This window comes from Pan troglodytes, chromosome 10 (assembly GCF_028858775.2).
Source record: "Pan troglodytes isolate AG18354 chromosome 10, NHGRI_mPanTro3-v2.0_pri, whole genome shotgun sequence".
Taxonomy (NCBI): Eukaryota; Metazoa; Chordata; class Mammalia; order Primates; family Hominidae; genus Pan; species Pan troglodytes.
In genome coordinates, this window is record NC_072408.2 from 78,184,091 (window position 1) to 78,204,063 (window position 19,973).

The following is a 19,973-nucleotide window of genomic DNA, read 5'->3' on the forward strand; positions in this document are numbered from 1 at the left end:
AGAATTAAAAACAAAAAACATATGATCACCTCAATAGAGGCAAAAAAAAAAAGCATTTGGTAAAACCCAGCATCCCTTTATGATAAAAAACCTTCAACAAACTAGCATTGAAGGGACTTACCTCAAATTAATAAAAGCCATATATTACAAACCCACAAGCAACATCATACTGAACAGGAAATGGTGAAAGCATTCCCCCTGAGAACTGGAATAAGACAAAGATGCCCACTTTCACCACTTCTATTCAACATAGTACTGGAAGTCCTAGCCACAGCAATAATGCAAGAGAAAGACATCAAGGGCATCTAAATGGGAAAAGAGAAAGTCAGACTATCACTGTTCACTGAAGATATGTTGGTATACCTAGAAAACCCTAAAGACTCCTCTAAAATAATCCTAGATTTAATCAACAAATTCTGTAAAGTCTCAGGTTACAAAATCAATATACACAAATCAGTAGCCCTGCTATATACCAACAATGACCAAGCCAATAAACAAATCAAAAACTCAATCTCTTTTACAGCAGCTGCAAACAAAAACAAAAAGAAAATCCCTAGGAATATACTTTACCAAGGGGGTGAAAGATCTCTACAAGGAAAACTACAAAACACTGTTGAAAGAAATCATAGATGACACAAATGAATGGAAACATAACCCATGTTCATGGATTGGAAGAATCAATATTGTGAAAATGACCATACTGCACAAAGCAATCTACAGACTCAATGCAATTCCTATCAAAATACCACATCATTTTTCAAAGAATTAGAAAAAATATCCTAAAATTCACATGAAACCGAAAATGAACCCAACTAGCTAAAGCAATCCTAAGCAAAAAGAACAAATCTAGAGGCATCACATTACTGGACTTTGAGTTATACTACAGTGCTGTAGTTACCAAAACAGCATGGTATTGCTATAAAAGTAGGCACCTAGCTCAATGGGAAAGAATAGAGAACACAGAAATAAAGCCAAATACTTAAAGCCAACTGATCTTCAACAAAACTTACAAAAACAGAAATGTAAAGGACACTCTATTAACAAATGGTGCTGGGAAACCTGGCGAGCCACATGTAGAAGAATAAAACTGGATCTCTATCTCTCACCTTGTATAAAAATCAACTCAAGATGGATCAAAGACTTAAATCTAGGACCAAAACCCATAAAACTTCTAGATGATAACCTTGGAAAAACTCTTCTGGACATTGGCCTAGACAAAGAATTCATGACTAAAACTCCAAAAGCAAATGCAACAAAACAAAAAAAAATGGGACCTAATTAAATTAAAAAGCTTTGGCCAGGCATGGTGGCTCATGCCTGTAATCTCAGCACTTTGGGAGGCTGAGGCAGGTGGATCACAAGGTCAGGAGATTGAGACCATCCTGGCTAACACAGTGAAACCCCGTCTCTACTAAAAATACAACAAATTAGCCAGGCGTGGTGGCGGGCACATTTAGTCCCAGCTACTTGGGAGGCTGAGGCAGGAGAATGGCGTGAACCCAGGAGGCAGAGCTTGCAGTGAGCCAAGATCATGCCACTGCACTCCAGCCTGGGTGACAGAGCAAGACTCTGTGTCAAGAAAAAAAAAAAAAAAAGCTTCTGCACAGCAAAAGAAATAATCAGCAGAGTAAACAGACAACCCACAGAATGGGAGAAAATATTTGCAACTATACCTTTGACAAAGGACTGGTATCCAGAATCTACAAGAAACTCAAACAAATCAGCAAGAAAAAAATAATAATCCCATCAGAAAGTGAGCTAAAGACATGAATAGACATTTCTCAAAAGAAGATACACAAATGGCCAACAAACACATGAAAAAAATGTTAAACATCATTAATCATCAGAAAAATGCAAGTTGAAACCACAGTGAGATACCACCTTACTCCTGCAAGAATGGCCGTTATTAAAAAGTCAAAAAACAATAGACATTGGCATAGATGTGGTAAAAGGGGAATACTTATACACTGCTGATGAGAATGTAAACTAGTACAGCCTCTGGAAAACAGTATGGAGATTCCTTAAAGAACTAAAAGTAGATCTACCATTCAATTCAGCAATCCCAGTACTTGGTACCTACCTATATTTGTCTGTTCTTTCTTTGCTATTAAGAACTACCTGATACTGCGTAATTTATTTTTTTAAAAAAGAGGTTTACTTGGCTCATGGTTCCAAGGCTATACAGGAAGCATAGTGGGGGAGGCCTCAGAAAACTTATAATCATGGCGGAGGGTGAAGAGGAAGCAGATACCTCTTCACATGGGAGAGCAGGAGAGAGAGAGGGTGAATGGGGAAGTGTTACACACTTTTAAACCACCAGATCTCATGAGAACTATCATGAGAACAGTAAGGGAGAAGTCGGCCTCCATGATTCAATCACATCCCACCAGGTTCCTCCTGCAACAATGGGTATTACAATTCAACAAGAGATTTGGGTGGGGACTAAACCATATCATTCCATCCCTAAGCCCTCCCAAATCTCATGTCCTTTTCACATTTCAAAACACAATCATGCTTTCTCAACAGTTCCCCAAAGTCTTAACTCATTTCAGCACTAACTCAAATGTCCACAGTCCAAAAGATCCTGTACCTGTACCCTTTTGTGTATGAGCCTATAAAATCAAAAACAAGTTAGTTACTTCCAAGATACAATGGGGGTACAGGCATTGGGTAAATGCTCACATTCTAAAAGGGAGAAATTTCCCAAAACAAAAGGGGTGTATGCCCCATCCAAGTCCAAAACCCAGCAGGGCAGTCATTAAATCTTAAAGCTCCAAAATAATTTCCTTTGACTCCATGTCTCACATCCAGGCAACACTGATGCAAGGAGTTGGCTCCCAAGGCCTCATGCAGCACTGCCCCTGAGGCTCTGAAGGTAACAGCTTCTGTGGTGACTGCTTTTATGGGCTGGTGTTGAGTGCCTGAGGCTTTTCCAGACACATGGTACAAGCCGTCAGTGGATCTACCATTCTGGGCTCTGGGGGATGGTGGCCGTCTTCTCACAGCTCCACCAAGCAGTGCCCTAGTGGGGACTCTATGTGGGGGCTCCAGCCCCAAATTTCCCCTCTGCACTTCCCTAGTAGAGGTTCTCCATGAGGGCTCCACACCTGCAGCAGACATCTGCCTGGACATCCAGGCATTTCCATACATCCTCTGAAATCTAGGTGGAAGCTCCCAAGCCTCAACTCTTGCCCTCTGCATACCCACAGGCTTGCCACCAAGCGAAAGCTGCCAAGGCTCAGGGTTTACACCCTCTGGAGCAGCTGCCTCAGACATATTTGGGCCCTTTTAGTCATGGCTAGAACTGCAGTGGCTGGGATGCAGGGAGCAGTGTCTTGAGGTTGGTCAGGGCAGTGGGGCTCAAGGAAGTGGGACACCCAGACCCTGGGCCCAGCCTGCAAATTCATTCTTCCTTCCTAGGCCCTGCTTGAATTACTCCTGAGAAAATGGGTTTTCCTTTTCTACCACTTGGCAGGGCTGCAAATTTTCCAAACTTTTACACTCTATTTTCCTTTAAATATGTTTCAGTTTCAGATCATCTCTTTGCTCACAAATATAAGCTTATGCTGTTAGAAGCACTCAGGTCACATGTTGAATGCTTTGGCACTTAGAAATTTCTTCTGCCAGATACCCTAAATCATCATTCTCAAGTTCAAAGTTCCACAGATCTCTAGGGCAGGGGCACAATGCCTAGAACCTCTTTGCTAATGAATAACAAAAGTGACCTTTGCTCCAATTCCCATAAGTTCTTCATCTCCATCTGAGACCACCTCAGCCTGGACTTCAGTGTCCATGTCACTATCAGCATTTTGGTCACAACAATTTAACAAGTCTGTGGGAAGTTTCAAGCATTCCCTCTTCTTCCTGTCTTCTTCTGAGCCATTCAAACTGTTCCAACCTCTGCCCATTACCAAGTTACAAAATTGCTTCCACATTTTCAGATATCTTTATAGCAATGCCTCACTCCTGGTACCAATTTTCTGTATTAGTCCATTCTCACATTGCTATAAAGAACTACCTGAGAATGGGTAATTTATAATGAAAAGAGGTTTAATTGGCTCATGGTTCCACAGGTTGTACAGGAAGCATGGCTGGGGAGGCCTCAGGAAACTTACAATCATGGTGGAAGAAGAAGGGGAAGCAGGCACGTCTTCACATGGGGAAGCAGGAGAGAGAGGGCAAAGGTGGAATGCAACACATTTTTAAACAACCAGATCTCATGAGAACTCACTATCATGAGAACAGCAAGGGGGAAATTCACCCCCATGATTCAATCACCTCCCACCAGGCCCCTCCTCCAATGCTTGGGATTACAATTTGACATGAGATTTGGGTGGGGAAACAGAGCCAAACCATATCACTATTCAAAGGAAAAGACGTTATTATATGAGGAAGACACATGCACACGTATCTTTATTGCATCTCAGTTCACAATTGTAAAGATGTGGAACCAACATAAGTGCCCATCAACCAGTGGGTGGATAAAGAAAATGTGGTATACATACAGCATGGAAGAGTACTCAGCCATAAAAAGGAATAAAATAAAGTCTTTTGTAGCAACTTGAAGGGAGCTGAAGGCCATTATTCTAAGTGAAGTAACTCAGGAATGGAAAACCAAATACCATATTTTCCCACATATAAGTGGGAGCTAAGCTATGAATATGCATAAGCATACAGAGTGTTAAAACGGATTTTGGAGACCCCAAAAGGGGAGGGTAGGAGAAGGGTGTGGGATTAAAAACTACATATTGGGTACAACATACACTACTTGGGTGATGAGTGCACTAAAATCTCAAAATTCACCGCTATATAATTTATCCATATAACCAAAACCCACTTGTACCCCCAAAAGCCATTGAAATTTTTTTTTAAATGTTTAAAAAAAAGGAAGAAAGACACATGGTAGGCATTCTTTAACTGTGGAAAGAATGGCTAAGGGAAGCAAGAATAATGTGAGAATAAGCACAGAGTAGCAGTGAATGTGGTATACATAGGGAAAAGTGAAGGAAAAGGGTGTCCAGAGATGCGGGCCCTCTGTACTGATTGTGCAGAAACCGGAGTTAACTCACAATTTTCAGTGGCACTAACACTGTCAAGTGTTTTGTTTGTTGTTTGTTTTTTCACCCAAGAAAGGAAGATGTTCAGACTACAGATTGTGGTCAAGAAATTATATATTTTAGGTGAACAAACAGCGAGGTTTGGACATGAAGGAAGGCACATACACTGCACAGAGAAACAGCTCTTCCCAACTCTAAAATTTAGACGTTTATTTGGGAAATTTTGTTGGGCAGTCTAAATGGAGGAAGATTAAAACGGACTTGGAAAATCAACAGGGTATCCTGCCTTCATGATGCTGTGAGGCATTGTGCTCCAGAGTGAAAACTGCATTTTTGTGAGTTGGTGTGGCAGGCTTGGAATACCACCTCTTTCAGCAGCTCACTCAGGTCTGGCGAGGGCTATTTGTACCTCAACGAGGGCTTCTCTCCAAGAAAGCCCTGAATCCTTTTCCTCCTTTTTCCTGCAGATTCACTATAGGACACTTTTTGAAGCAAGAGCATGCATTTTCCCCCTGACGCTCTGCAGCGGTTCTCAGAGCCCAGTGTCACTCACGTAGGTGGGACTGCTCTCAGTTCAGAGAGCCCTGGGACACTTAAGATGAAAAGTCCCTGGAAGTTAGCAAACAGCCATCTGTCACTCTGGCATCGATTTACTAAAAGTGACTTCTAGGGTATTCTAAACCACTTTTAAAAAACAAATTAGTCACTTCGACTTCCTCACCCCGCAAGAGATAGGAAGGCAGCAGTGGAGTGCTCGCTCAGGAGCTGTATTTGTTTAGCGATTAGCCTAGAGATTTGATTTTAGGGCAAAAGCGAGCCAGACAGTGCGGCAGACGTAAGGATCAAAAAGGCCACCTATCATTCGCCGGGGACGCCTGCCTCCTTACCCTGATAACGTTAACTATTTCTCTGCATCGGATTTTAGTTTTTGTGTTTTTGTTTTGTTTTATTCTGTTTAATCACTTCAAGTATCTCATCCATTATTTGAAGCGGGCTCGGAGGAAACGTGCCGCATCATCCAGTCCTTGTGCGTCTGTTTAGGTCTCTCCGAAGCAGGTCCCTCTCGACTCTTAGATCTGGGTCTCCAGCACGCATGAAGGGGTAAGGGTGGGGGGGGTCGCCTATTCCGGCGCGCGGCGCTGAGCACTGAATCTTCCAGGCGGAGGCTCAGTGGGAGCGCCGAGAACTCGCCAGTACCGCGCGCTGCCTGCTGCCTCCCAGCCCAGGACTTGGGAAAGGAGGGAGGGGACAAGTGGAGGGAAAGTGGGGCCGGGCGGGGGGTGCCTGGGAAGCCAGGCTGCGCTGACGTCACTGGGCGCGCAATTCGGGCTGGAGCGCTTTAAAAAACGAGCGTGCAAGCAGAGATGCTGCTCCACACCGCTCAGGCCGCGAGCAGCAGCAAGGCTCACCGCCACTGTCGCCGCTGCAGCCAGGGCTGCTCCGAAGGCCGGCGTGGCGGCAACCGGCACCTCAGTCCCCGCCGCGCTTCTCCTCGCCGCCCACGCCGTGGGGGCAGGAACGCGGCGTCTGGCACTGCAGACGCCCGCTGAGTTGCAGAAGCCCACGGAGCGGCGCCCGGCGCGCCACGGCCCGTAGCAGTCCGGTGCTGCTCTCCGCCCGCGTCCGGCTCGTGGCCCCCTACTTCGGGCACCATGGACACCTCCCGGCTCGGTGTGCTCCTGTCCTTGCCTGTGCTGCTGCAGCTGGCGACCGGGGGCAGCTCGCCCAGGTCTGGTGTGTTGCTGAGGGGCTGCCCCACACACTGTCATTGCGAGCCCGACGGCAGGATGTTGCTCAGGGTGGACTGCTCCGACCTGGGGCTCTCGGAGCTGCCTTCCAACCTCAGCGTCTTCACCTCCTACCTGTAAGTACTTCCCCACGTCACTCCGGGAGAGAGACTAAGAGGGGAAGGAAGGTTCGTCCAAGGCGAGGCTGGAGGCTCCTCGGCGCCCGCCTGCTCGTGGGGGAGGGGGGCGAGTTTGTCAAGGGCATCCTGGCCAGGCCTGTTAGGACCCCCAGAGAAATGCACGTGTCTCGGGGAGTAGCGTGCCGGCACTTTCTGGACCCGCAGAGAAATGGCTTCGAGTGCAACCCGGGAAAGCGCTGCTGCGCCGCAGCTTCCCAGTCCAGCGCTAGAAACATCGCAGGGCGAATTCCTGCAAATGCAGGCATTTGCGTGCGGAGTGGACATTTGTGACCCAGAGCCTGGTACCCAAAGGCAGGCTGCCATCTGGTCCCCGCCCCAACCGCCTCTCTGCGTCTAGTCGCATTCCACGAAAAGATGGTCTGTAGAAAGTTTCCCCAAAGGAGAAACAACTTGCCCAGCTCCAAAGGGTTTTTAGTCTGCATCCCTTGCACGGTGACGTGATGTAACCTTTTTGGGTTTTTTTCCTCTTTTCCTCCCTTCCTTCCTCCCTTCTTCCTTCCTTCCCTCCCTCCTTTCTTTTTATTTTCTTTCTTTTTTAACGGCGTGATTAAAATGTGGCAACCACAAACCCCGATTAGAGCTGCCAGAACGTTATCTTTACCTTTGGCTGCCCGCGCCGCCCTTTGAAGTGCCCGCGGCCGCTGTGTAATCTTTAACCATCTCTTCCCCCGGGGAGGAAAGGGGAAGTGGGCTGAAGGCTGTTGGGCTGGTAAACAGCGGCACCGACACCCAAAGGGAGACCTGAAACTCTCTATCATCCCTGGGGGATTCTCCCACCCCTTCTCTCCCCACTGCAACTTCCAAAGCCCTGAGGCAGCGGCTCATTGCGTAATTTTTTCTGTGGAAAACCCAGGCCGGAAGGTAACAGGTAGTTGGGTGAACGCGGTGACCCAGGAGGAACCCTATTCTCGGAGACCAAGGCGACTACTCTCTCCACCCCCGTGCAAAGCATCTGGGGCTTCATTCCTTCCAGCAGAGAGGCCAGGTTCTAGGCCACTCTGGGAAACAGGTGCTCCTTACCACAAGGTGAAACATTTAGGTTTTAGTTCAAGACATTGCAGCGAGCCCACCCCAAGCCCATGCAGTCCCAGTTTTCGGCTTCTCTGATGTACCTTGGCCGGAGAGAGTTGGGATGTTTGTGAACCAGTTCTTCCATCTGTTTAGTTGTTTTCTGGAGGGAAGAAACATGAAGAGGCTTGCACAACATTTTCCACTAGGTAGTGATTCTTTTTCTGGAGACAGAGTGAGGAAGAAAAAAACATCTTTTACTTGCTTTAATATTGTCTTTAAAGAAAGGTACCATCCTGCTAGATTTTAGGATTGGTAGATGGCAGGTCGCCTCCTCCTCTACCATAAAGCTATTTTGACTGCTTTTTCTTTTTTACCTGAAAGAATGTTAAAACTGTTTCCCCACCAGGTTTCCCTTCAATTGCACTCGTGCATGTGGTAGTGATATCGTTCCAGGAATGGAAATCTCTCCTAAATGATCACGCTCTCAGAATTCACATTTCCTCCTCCTGAACAGCTATCTCTACTACAAAGCAGAATACTCATCCCCAACCACTCTAGTTTAACTGCTAAAGTCAGTGTTGCAAGGATCCCGCGCTCTCCAATGCAGTGAATTTCTGAGACCAGTTTGGCAATTTTGCTTGGCAGCCTATAACTCCTCTTCCCCATCACCCTGAAGAAGTTTAACTGTATGCAAGGGAGGTGTGCAGTACCCCCAAACACTTAACTTACTATTTAAATCATACATTCATTATAAAATATGTTTAAGGATACAGAAAATAAGCTTATGAATAGTTCCAGATTGCTTGCTTCTCTCACTTGAAAGAACAAACATTTGTTAGGCTTCCGTTACTAAAAGTTGGCATAAGATTCTGCTTTAAACCATTTCCCACATACCTCAAATGCATTTAACTGTGTCCTCCATGTGCTCAGGGGAACTTACTGCCACCTACTGCCAATGTTCCCTATCTATCTATAGATAGAACAATCTATCTATCTATATTATAGATAACCTCTTGAAGTTAAGATACTATTAGGAAATTAAGTGCCATATTATTCTCATGTGATGACAGCCTGTACCCTGGCCTAAGAAGACATTTTCCCAGTGCCCTGTGAAATATTAAACTCAGAGTGTCTGTAAAAAGTGATACAGTAAATATTAAATACTTATTTCTAATGCAACACAGTTCAGGGAATATGAGTGCTGAATATAGAAGTCAGTCCTGAAGTAAATAAGCAATGTGGTGTTCTTTATAATGTGTGATTTCATAATTTGGTGTCCCTGTATACTAAAAAATGCCAGGGCCCATGGGATGCCCTTTGAGCAGGTATTGAGGGTTTGGGGGCTTTGTTGGTTTCTTACAACCAGAGGAACGCTGTGCAGACATTAAGGGTAGATGATGCCCTCTTTTGGTTACACCTAGTATTCTCTGACCATTTCTGTCTTCACTTGTGCAGCCAAAACATAAAAGAGGAATTTTGATTTATTCATATTCAAATAAATGAGTATGTGTTCTACTGATTTTCTTATTTGAAGGAATAACTTCCCTTTGTTGTTGAAAGGGAACACAAAGTTATAGCTCCACTCCACTGGGGCCCAGTAGAAATTAAGCCTTGATGAAAAAGTTGCAGTGTACCAAGACTGATGTGGTAAAAAGCCAGAACTACTATCTTTTATTATTTGTAAGAGGTTATCATCATTTATTTAGTCAAAATGTTATCACCCAATCCCCCTCAAAAAAAGAACAAGCATTTCCTTTTCTTCAAACAGATTGATGATGGCAAGTTCCAGCTGTACACATTTGGCAAGTAGCTGTACACATTTACCACAATCTGAGAGCTGGCTAGTCAGACTTGTAGGTAAAGGAAGTTTCCTACATCTCTTCACAGAATGCAAACACTATTTATGTGCCATTTTGTAATCTTTTTTTCCCAGAAAAGCAAAATTTTAAGCCAGTGCAAATATTAATATTGATTCTCTTTTCTTACTGAGCTGCCTTCCACAGTAGGTCTTTAACTGGACCAATAAACCGAGTGAAAACGCTGGAAAAATCTCAGTCTTCATCTCTTCTCTCCCCCTGCTGCCCCAGCAAGTGGTTATGGGCTCTGATTTTACTAACAGGGGCTAATAAAGTTTACTTAGCAGAAAATAAGGAACACACCAAGGTTGAGATATAAAAGCAGACAATAATGGTTTACAACATTTAATACATCTCTATCTACCAGTTGTGATCTGTCCTAAATAAAGTAGTTCTAACATCTAATCTTAGTATAGGTAAGTTATTTTAATGCATCAAATGTGGACATTTTTATTAATAGGGTCTTAAAAGTAAACTCCTCTCTGCTACTTTGATGTGTCTGTCATCTAGTTAGTGTGACATTCAGATAGAAAACTGAATCCTAATGAAGATCCTAATATAATAAATATACTTTTCTTTATTGGTCCAGAACAGCTATTTTATTTTAAAAAGAAAACTGAATTTTTCTTTGCTGTTCCTTAAAGGCATTCACATTTCATCCACAAGCAAATGTATGTTATATAAACCAAAGGGACCAAGAGAAAAGATTTTTTTTTTTAATTATATGTAGTTTGGTTACTTTTTCATATGTAACTTTGAAACAAAATTTAATTTTACACATAACTCCTAAAACTAATGTTAATAAGAATGGAACAAAAGCCACAATTAGTTAAATCAGGCACCGCCTTAATATCATAAATGTGTTTTAAGTGTTTAAGATGCAGTTTCAAGATGAAAGATCCTTTTTAGGATCTTCTTTGAAAATGAGTTAATATAGTTCTGCTTCTCTTATCTTAAATAAAAGAAAATGTACTTTAGAAATGATTACAAAAATAGTAACTCTTATAACAGCCTTAACATTTAGATCAATTACAAACATTATACAGTTTGCTTTAAAATGTACTTTTAGAATTGTTTAAAATATAATGATGCCAGTAAATTTTCTTCATTTTAATGAAGTTCTTTCTTTTTCTCCAGGATTCCTGGGGATTTTTTCCATAGTGTTTTTGTTATAGGGTGAATTATTAAAACTAACTGATAATTAGTCTAAGTAATTTTTTAAAGTAGTGAGCTCATTCAAACAATTTTGTGGCATAAATTTAAAATAAATATTTACTGAATATATTTAACATATGCATGGCAGAGGTGGTGTGACAAGAATGAATTTTTACATATAATAAACATGATCTTCAGTTTTTTTCTTTCTTCCTTATGCATTTTCCTCAAAGTAAAGGAGTTCTGATGTAGCAACAAAAGGTAGCAATCATAAATGAGTTAGAAGATCGGAATCAAGAAATAGCCTGTGTAGTTAAACAACATCATGTTTTGATAATAGACCAGTCACACTTGGGTGTGTTTAAAGAAGTTTAGAAACACAAAACTGGTCTACGATTTCTGAGAGTTAAGTATTTTATCTGAACTATTTTATTGTTTTCAGTTTTCAAAATATATATCTATCAAAGGCATAGAAATTTCAGACCAAACAATTAACCCAATAAAGCTATCAAAATTAAAGACATTATAGAATATTTATAATTTTATAACTGATACTTAATTTTGACTTACCTTAGCAAAGCATTTTTTTATATTTCTTCTATCAAATTCATGGATTTAAGTCATTTTAGCTACAAATTTAAGTATGTTTCTGAATGATCTAAATCACAGGCCATAAGACAGAAATGAAAAACAGTAGTGGGTTGTCCAATGAGCAATTTTGTGAAGTAATGTTTTTGTTTGGTTCAGTTATTATGCAAATTTAGAATAAAGCTAAATGGCACATTTTCTTGTAAACACTTCCCCAATAGATACTTCTGGTAAACTGAAGTCTTCATGAGAAGACAAATTCCTTCCTATAAGATTCAAATTCCTCACTCCAGTTGCAATATTTTCCTTTATAGAGCCTCATTTTGTAGTAGAGAGATGAATCAGACTGGCACTAAAGCCACAACTGGTATATTACAAATAAAATGAGCTGAGTATCTAGTCCTGTTGCTATTTTTGATGTATCTTGGTAGAATTTCACTTGTTAAATCGGCCCATGAGTTCTAGCCCACTGCAACTCTTTCATTCCCAGATCTGTCAGCTTTAATCCACACTTGAATTTAACCATTGTAAATAACCAACTACATGCCCAATTTCACCTATGGAACTCTATGCCAAAAGGAGACATTTCATAGTCTATAATGTGGAATTTTTAATTAAATTCTCATAATTCAAAACTGATTTTGTTATCCATAAGTTATATGGTGGGAAGCAGGTCCGTTCCTAAAATCTGTGGCATTTTTCTGTTTAATGGATTAAGCCCAATGGGAATGCCTGGCTTGAAACTGGAACGGAGAAAAACGTTAGTCATTTGATTTCAAGAAATGGAATAATATATCTAGTGGTAATGCTAAAAGGCTCTTAACAGGATGTTAGCATTAGTGGAAAACTATTCAAAAGATGTTTCATAAGCAGAAGTGCTTCCGTATATCCTCATGTATTACTTCTCTTTTTAATGTTTAAGTCTGGAATTGGAGACGCTGAGATTTACTTGGAGAGTATGCAAAGGAACCAACTCCTGACCGTGTGAACAACTTCCTGAAAGTCAGATGGAATAACACCCTAGGGTTTCATGGTGGGCTCTTTCCTTCAGGGCTTATTCTTCTTCTTTGGCTGTGAGCTCCTCCAGGGTAGGGCATTTTCCACTTTATATCCCAAGTGCCCATACCAATGCCTGGCTCTTAAGGGAGTTCAGTAAATACCAGTAATGTTGAATTGAGTAGAATTGGCTGAACCAGCTGCTGAAATCCCAGTGGCTAATAGGAGTCAGAGAAAGACAGGTGAGAACTACTAGTCCGCAAGTACAAACAACACAAGGCCACTGGCCACAATTATTGTCCAGCCCCATTTGAAATACAGCTGAATTGTGTTCAGTTTAAATGATGCAATGAGTTGTTTATTTTAACACATGCCATGATTTACATGTATGAATTACTTTATTATTGTAATAGCAATAGTCATAATAACTGATAGTTGTATTGTGTTTCCTAAGTGTTCGGCACTAAATACTTTACTCAGTCATAGGCCCCACAAAGGTACTAAATACTTTACTCAGTCAATACCCCCCTTGTGGTGGGGCAACTTGTGACGTTAGGAATGATAATAGTACCTCTTATTAGGTAAGCTTACTGTAAGCTTATTTCAAGTATTTCCATTGCTCAAAATATTTTTGGATTTCCTTTGAAGTTATCTTCAGGGCCAGTTTACAGCAACCCAAGAAAACAGGCTTTCCAATTTATACTTATGCCTTGTAATCATTTTAATTGGTGCTGAAATGTTTTGGCCCATTTTTCTTTTCAGGAACACAATTTATGAAGCCCTAATACCAGAAATATTTTTTCAGGGAATTCCAGAGCAAAATGCAGTTTTCGATTTTCCAATAATGTGAGCATTACATTATATAGTTTAGGGCCAATATTACACGTTTAGTAGACATCTTTTTATATATCCATTTTCTTACTACCACAGAAACAATTTTTCTTGTCTCCAAATCAGAGATAAGTTGCAGTAGCTGCCAGAGTATTGTGAAGAGGGATCAATAGATTAGTAACCACCTAGGCAAGAATAAAACTTTTTTCCTATAACCAGATCTATGTGTCAAATTAAGTAGCTGCATTCTTTGGAACTATTTCTCAGTTCAGACAGACATGAACTTTCTTAACAGGCAAATTCTATTTGAGCTTGTATTCACCTTTAAAATGGATGAGATGAGATACATTGTTGTCACGAAGGTATCAGAATGTCATTCATTTGATTCACAATAGAAAATTGTTTCAAAGTTTTATCAAATCCCCCAACGTATTTTTAAACTTTGCATGCTTTGACAATTAGTGATACAGACTTATGTGTCAATTAGAAATCTGCATAAGTCATAGAAAAGTCCCCTCCTTCAAATAATGAAAAACCTTTTCTGAACTATGCATTTAATTTCCTCAGTCCCTTGATTCAGCTTATTAACCTGATATACATTAATCATTTATCGTATTACAAAGTCAACAGAAAAAACAGTACTGATGTTTAGAAAAATTAGGATATATTTGGGGTACAGTCTCTAGAATGTTTTAAAATAGTACTCTCATACTCCAGCTTTTTACTGACTTAACAATTTATTCAACAATCTCTAATTTTCAAATGTCCTATTTTTTCTATATGCACATTTTCCACACACTCATTTTATCCTTCTTGCCTTCAGAAGGAGTGTTTGCTTCTTCTTCAAACAAGGACTGTGATGGCCAAGGGGGAAGAAAGTGTCTCATGCACACTAATACACACACCAACAAGAAACAATTCCCTTTGTGCCACTTGCTTGGCAGAAATGATACAAACGTTGGCAGGGCATAGCCGTGAAGGGCCGACCCTTTACAAGGGAGAGACTGTGGAACTGGCTGCTTGAAGGCACCTTCAGTTCGGTTCAGAAACTGAAATGCAGAAGACAATCGTCCTGGCAAAGGGAGCCCAACTCCAGCTGAGAACGCGTGCATGGAGCTGACCTCCCTCCTCAGCCTGCCAGGCGAAATTAAGCTTTCCTCAAGTGGTCCCTTGTTAGCCTGTCCTTTTTTCCGTGTTGCTCATCTTTCACAACTAGAAGCCAAGTGTTTCAAACTGTTCCTCAGTTTGCAGCCAAATTCCTTTATTTCCCCCTTCCTCCTCCTTGTCTCCCTCACACACACACAAACACACACACACACACACAAACTGTGGTGACTAACCTTACATGCGTGCCTTCTTTTCAAAGCCTACACTGAGAAAATAACCTTAGAATATTTAAGTTTCACTGAAACACTGGTAAATACTTTTGTTCTCCTTTTTTCTTGAAACCTTGATTAAGTGGAGCAGAGACCTCTACAAAAGATGTCGATTTGTAAAAATAACCTTTCTTTGATCAAAAAAGCCACAAAAGTGTACTTCTCAGGAAAGTAGAAAACCACACATGATCTCAAGTGGAAAAAATATAAAGAATTTGCTGAATTTTTAACCTTAGTACACAACAAGGATATTATTTTAAAGTTGGTTGGTTAATGTGGGCTGTGTTAGAACTTCCAATGTGTTGTGTTTGGGTTGATGCAATGTTATTTTAATGAGTTTATTGGTTCGATGCACAAAACACCACATGGTGCTTGAAGGTTTTAGGTTATAAATTTTCTCGTGAGGCACTTACTTGAAGGAACTCTGTTACATAATCAATTGGTCTTTAAATCTATCCGCACAAAATATAACCTTTCAGTTTTTTACATATGTGGTTGTTATTATGTGATTATGAAAACCAAATAAAAATTTCCATAGATGTTATATTCCTTAATGAACTATTTTGTATATATATTGAAGTTTTCACAATAAACATTTATTTCACAGTATTTGTTGAGTGAATCTACAAAGTGAATTTGGAGTCTTCTAGTAAAGACTGAGAATAAAGGATCTTCCTCTTTATTTTGTCTTTGTACTTCCTGTCCTGACGGGACCCTTAGCAGACATGCCTGCATTTGGCAATAGGCCTACTCTATCATTGTTACAGTGTTAACTGTACAATAGAGAAAAGCCTAGAAAAAGGATGGCAAGAGAGGTGGAAGGGCTAATGGAAGAAAATTGCTACCCAAGGGACAGTGCTGACGGAACTGAGAGACTGTGAGTTACTGGACTCCACTAGACACCTGTTCCCAGGGGATACGCTTCTCCTGTGTCTCTCTTTGCCTTTCTCCATCCCTCGCTTCAAGATAGTATCAGAGAACTGAAAGGATGCCTTTTCCTTATCTCAGACACTTTTCCCACCAAGGGCGTCAAACTAGAAGATGAAGGGAAATTTAGAAAAAAGACAGCAAGTGTCCACCTTCCACCTCCCAGCTGCTGGCCTTCCAGGGAAACATCTACTTCCCCAGAGTCTTATAGTCATAAGTGTTAGGTAGATATGTTCTGGTCCTGAATGACTACTACATAGTAATTTGAAGCCCTCTTTGCCTTAGCTGTACTAAAATCTCAGAATATAATTAATTGTATATTACGAAGGAAAGCAAATTTGGGGAGATTTATGTTAATTATAATAAACCTAATTTAGAGCTTGAGCTAATACCTAACTACATTTAGAGTAAATTCTGTGAAGAACTAAAAGGATAATCTTTTATCCACAAATTACCAGAATGACTAAGCTGTATATCTAAGGTCACATTACACAATGCAAGACTGAAATTTAATCGTGATTGCTAGAGCATTACCCTAATTGCCCAAATAAACAGAATTAAAATCACTTAGATGGGTTACAAAGGATTTCAGTGAGTCAAAAGCTATGGCTACCCAGGGAATTTAGAATGGAAAGAACCTTGGAATTTACCTAATCCAACGTCTTTATTTCATAGATGATGAAATTTTATATTCATAAGGGGTTAATGACATTCCGAAAATCACGCAGCTAGCAAAGACAGAATTGGACTCCAGATCTCCTGAAAACCCCAGCCCAGTACTTCTTCTTGGTCACCTTTATATTTCAATGTCAAATACTCGAATGAACTCAAAAACTCCCAGTTACTTGCCAAATAGCCCGTTGTTTACACATGTTGTGTATGTCCATATCTAGATATATACCTGAATTTTGACAATATCATCTTATTTTGATCCACTGTAAATACAGACACAGTGTCTCTGTATTACCTAAAAATCTGCAGAGCAAAAAGGAACACTCAGATTTAGTTTGAAGAATAATTAAGCATAATTAATTCCCCAAATGTCTGTTCATAGTTGTCATTTACTTCTTTTTTCTTTTTTTGGTAAAAATGGGAGTATGGCTATGTTGCCCAGGCTGGTCTCGAACTCCTGGCCTCAAGTAATTATCCACCTCAGCCTTCCAAAGTGCTGGGATTATAGGCAGTAGCCACCAGGCCCAGCCTCTGTTCATAGTAGTTAAATATGTGATTATTGTAATTAAAATTTCATTTATGACCTTAATTTGATCACATTTTGGTTGCCTTAATGTCTCTTGTAACTGTTCTCTTTCTCTTCTAGCAGTGAAATTGCACTAGTCCAGGGTCTACTCACTTTTTTCCTGGATAACTGTAGCAGTTTCCTGTCATGGTCTACGTAGACCTCAAACACATACACACACACTCCCTACTATCCTGCTACTGTCTTCAAGATGCACCTCTGGTCATGTCTTACCTATATTCAATCCTTCAATGGTGTCGTGTGATTTCATAATAACTTTTAACACCTCAGTTTAGCCCACAAACCAACTTTTTTTGCCTCATCCCTAACCTGCAACCCCTGCTGCCAATTCCCCCTCTCTAGCTTCCTGTTAAAAGAAAAACCTTAGGCAAATTAAACTTAACAGAGTTTAACTGAGCAAAGAACAAATTGGGCAGCCCCCAAACCAGAATAGGTTCAGAGAGATTCTGGTAATGCCATGTGGTTTGAAGAAGATTTATGGACAGAAGAGGGAAAGTGAAGAACAGTGAATGGAAGTGGGGTGCAGATCAGATGGGTTGATTACAGCTTGATGTTTGCCTTATTTGAACAGAGTTTGAATAGCTAGCCATCTTTGATTGGACAAAACTCGATGCTTGGGACAAGAGGAGGTTACAGTCTCTTTTCACATCCAGTTAGGTTGCAGCTTACAATGTACGGAGGAACTTTTAGGCCAAACTTAGAATATGTAAAGAGATAGCATTAGTCTGAATTTAATACCCCAAGCTCTCTTCTCTCCAGCCATTTCAAACTGCATCTTACAATTTCCCTATTTCATGCCTCCAGGTGTTCACATGTGTTGCCATCTGCTGGGATTGCCTTTCTTCTTTTGCTAACCTCTATGAGGCTTTCCATACTCAGCTCAAATGTCACCTCCTCTGGGAAGCTTTCTGTAACCCCACATTTTAGAAACCTGTCTTTGATGCTCCCACATCATGCTGAACCCACTTTGATCATAGTGCTCACCACACTTGATCACCATATTTCATCTACTTGTCCGTTTCTACTACTGGACTATATACCCCTTGAAAATTGGATCAGAACACAGAATTCTTGTATATTGACCATGTTTTTCATTTTCTCTATTTTATGGTGCTTTGACATCTTGGAGCCTTGCTGCTCCTAGAGAGACTGCCCCTCCTAGGACTAGGGAATTCCTGGAGATAGCAAATGATTTTCTTGGGAGTGCACCTTTCATATGCAAACCAACCAATCCAAAATCCACACCCCTTCAACCACTCCCTTTCCCAGGCTCTTTCAGGGCTCTTAACTCTAGGTCAATATTCTCCTATTCTACTCACTCCAAGCTCAGATTTCAATAAATTGGGATAGCCCCTACATCCCACAGCACACTGAAACTATTCAACTAGCCAATCCTAAACCTGCTTACCCTGCCTTGTCCATTCCTTCCCGTGGAAACCACAATAAAGGACCTTGCCCATGCTTTTCTTCTGCTCCTTCTGTCTCCAGACTGAGCCCAGAGCTTTCCTGTGTGGCTCTGCATGGAATGGTGGGCCCTCTCCTTTTGGGAACTGTGAGTAACAAACTCCCTGTTTAATGGCAGTCACCTCCTGAACTGTTGGCCTCATCACACCTGAATAATATTAACACCTACATTTTAAAACACCCTGTGTCCATGCATGTCTGCATCTGGGCAACTTCAAAAGGGCACGTAGCCCAGGCAGACTTGAAGGACAGTCAGCACAGTTTTCTCTCTGGAGGGCACTCTTCTGTTCCCCTAAACTCTACGTAAAACTCAAACTTTGTCCACACACCTAAGACATAAGATGCCATTTTCTAGCTACAAAATGTGCAACGGAGTGAGACTACTTGATATAATTTCTGATATAATCTTATAATGTGATGACAGAGAGATTCTTTCCTCTAAATTTGGCAGACTGATTGTTTGGAATATCCCAAGACAGAGGGAAAAAAATTCAAAAAGTGCTGTTGATGCTTTTACACATAGTTCCTCATTTGACTCTCCTAACAAACAGTAAAATAGTTGTTACTATCAACATGAGAACATTTCTTGATGACTATTGCAGCCTTATCTTCAGTGACCTTGACAAGTTACTCAATGCCTCAGTTTTCTCATATGTAAGATGGCAATAATAATGACATCTACCTAACTAAGTTGTTGTGGAGACTGCTGAGATAATGCACATAAAGCACTTTGCATGGCACCTTACTTGTGTAGGATGCATTAAATGTTAGGTGTAATTATTTCTGTTGATGATGGTGCAGTTATTATCACACTAAACTCATGCTTTTCAAGTATGCCATGTTGTCTGTTACTGTTATTCCCTAAATTAGCTAAATTAATTGCCCTGAATGTTTAAAAGTATAAGTGTAATTTTCATTAAACAAGATTTCTTAATGTTAAAAACAAGAAAAGAACAGCAGAAAGGCACCTACTAGGTAAAGAACTAGAGGAGAAAGAAGGGGCATCTTCAAATGAATTTGGCATCACCCAACAACTGTTATAAATAAAAATATTCTAACTTTTGTTTCTGATCCTTGGTATCAAATAGACAAAAGATGATGAGTTTTAAATGAGGTTTCATATTTGCACATGAGTATGTAGCATTTTGAAGACACTGCACAAATCTCCAGGATAGCTGAGGGCTGAGTGAACACTTTGTCACAGAGAGTAGGCTGATGGCACAATGTTAGGAGTCTACTCCTCAGATAGAATTTAATGAATGACCCAGAATTTGTAGTCCTGGGTTTGAATTGCTTTTATCCTTTCCTTTTTTTTTTTTTTTAATCTCATCCACCCTCATGACTTTTTCTCACTGTGAAAGAAAAATTCAGGTTGATAGCTTCTTGTGCTCTTAGAAGCACCAGTATCAGCCGTTGATTTGCTACAGTGGCAGGCAAGAGATGATGGATTTCAGGGGACTGAGAGAAGGTTGGGAATTCAACCTTCCTTCAGAGCCAAAAATACATTCAGGAAAACCCAAGATTTCA

General features: G+C 40.8%; 1 protein-coding gene across 4 annotated transcripts in view; it reads left to right on the forward strand.

Annotated features, from left to right (window-relative positions):
- Positions 1–6,351: 6,351 nt before the first annotated feature.
- Positions 6,352–19,973, forward strand: part of LGR5 (leucine rich repeat containing G protein-coupled receptor 5) — a 148,095-nt gene continuing 134,473 nt past the window's right edge. For 2 of the 4 annotated variants that reach the window (XM_009425842.5, XM_009425841.5), the window contains exon 1: positions 6,609–6,921. In XM_009425842.5, the coding sequence (XP_009424117.1) occupies positions 6,710–6,921 (212 nt within the window). In that variant the 5' untranslated portion in view covers positions 6,609–6,709. Of the gene's footprint in view, positions 6,922–19,973 lie in introns of all 4 variants that reach the window. The other 2 variants (XM_003313863.5, XM_003313861.6) reach the window with 2 other exon arrangements.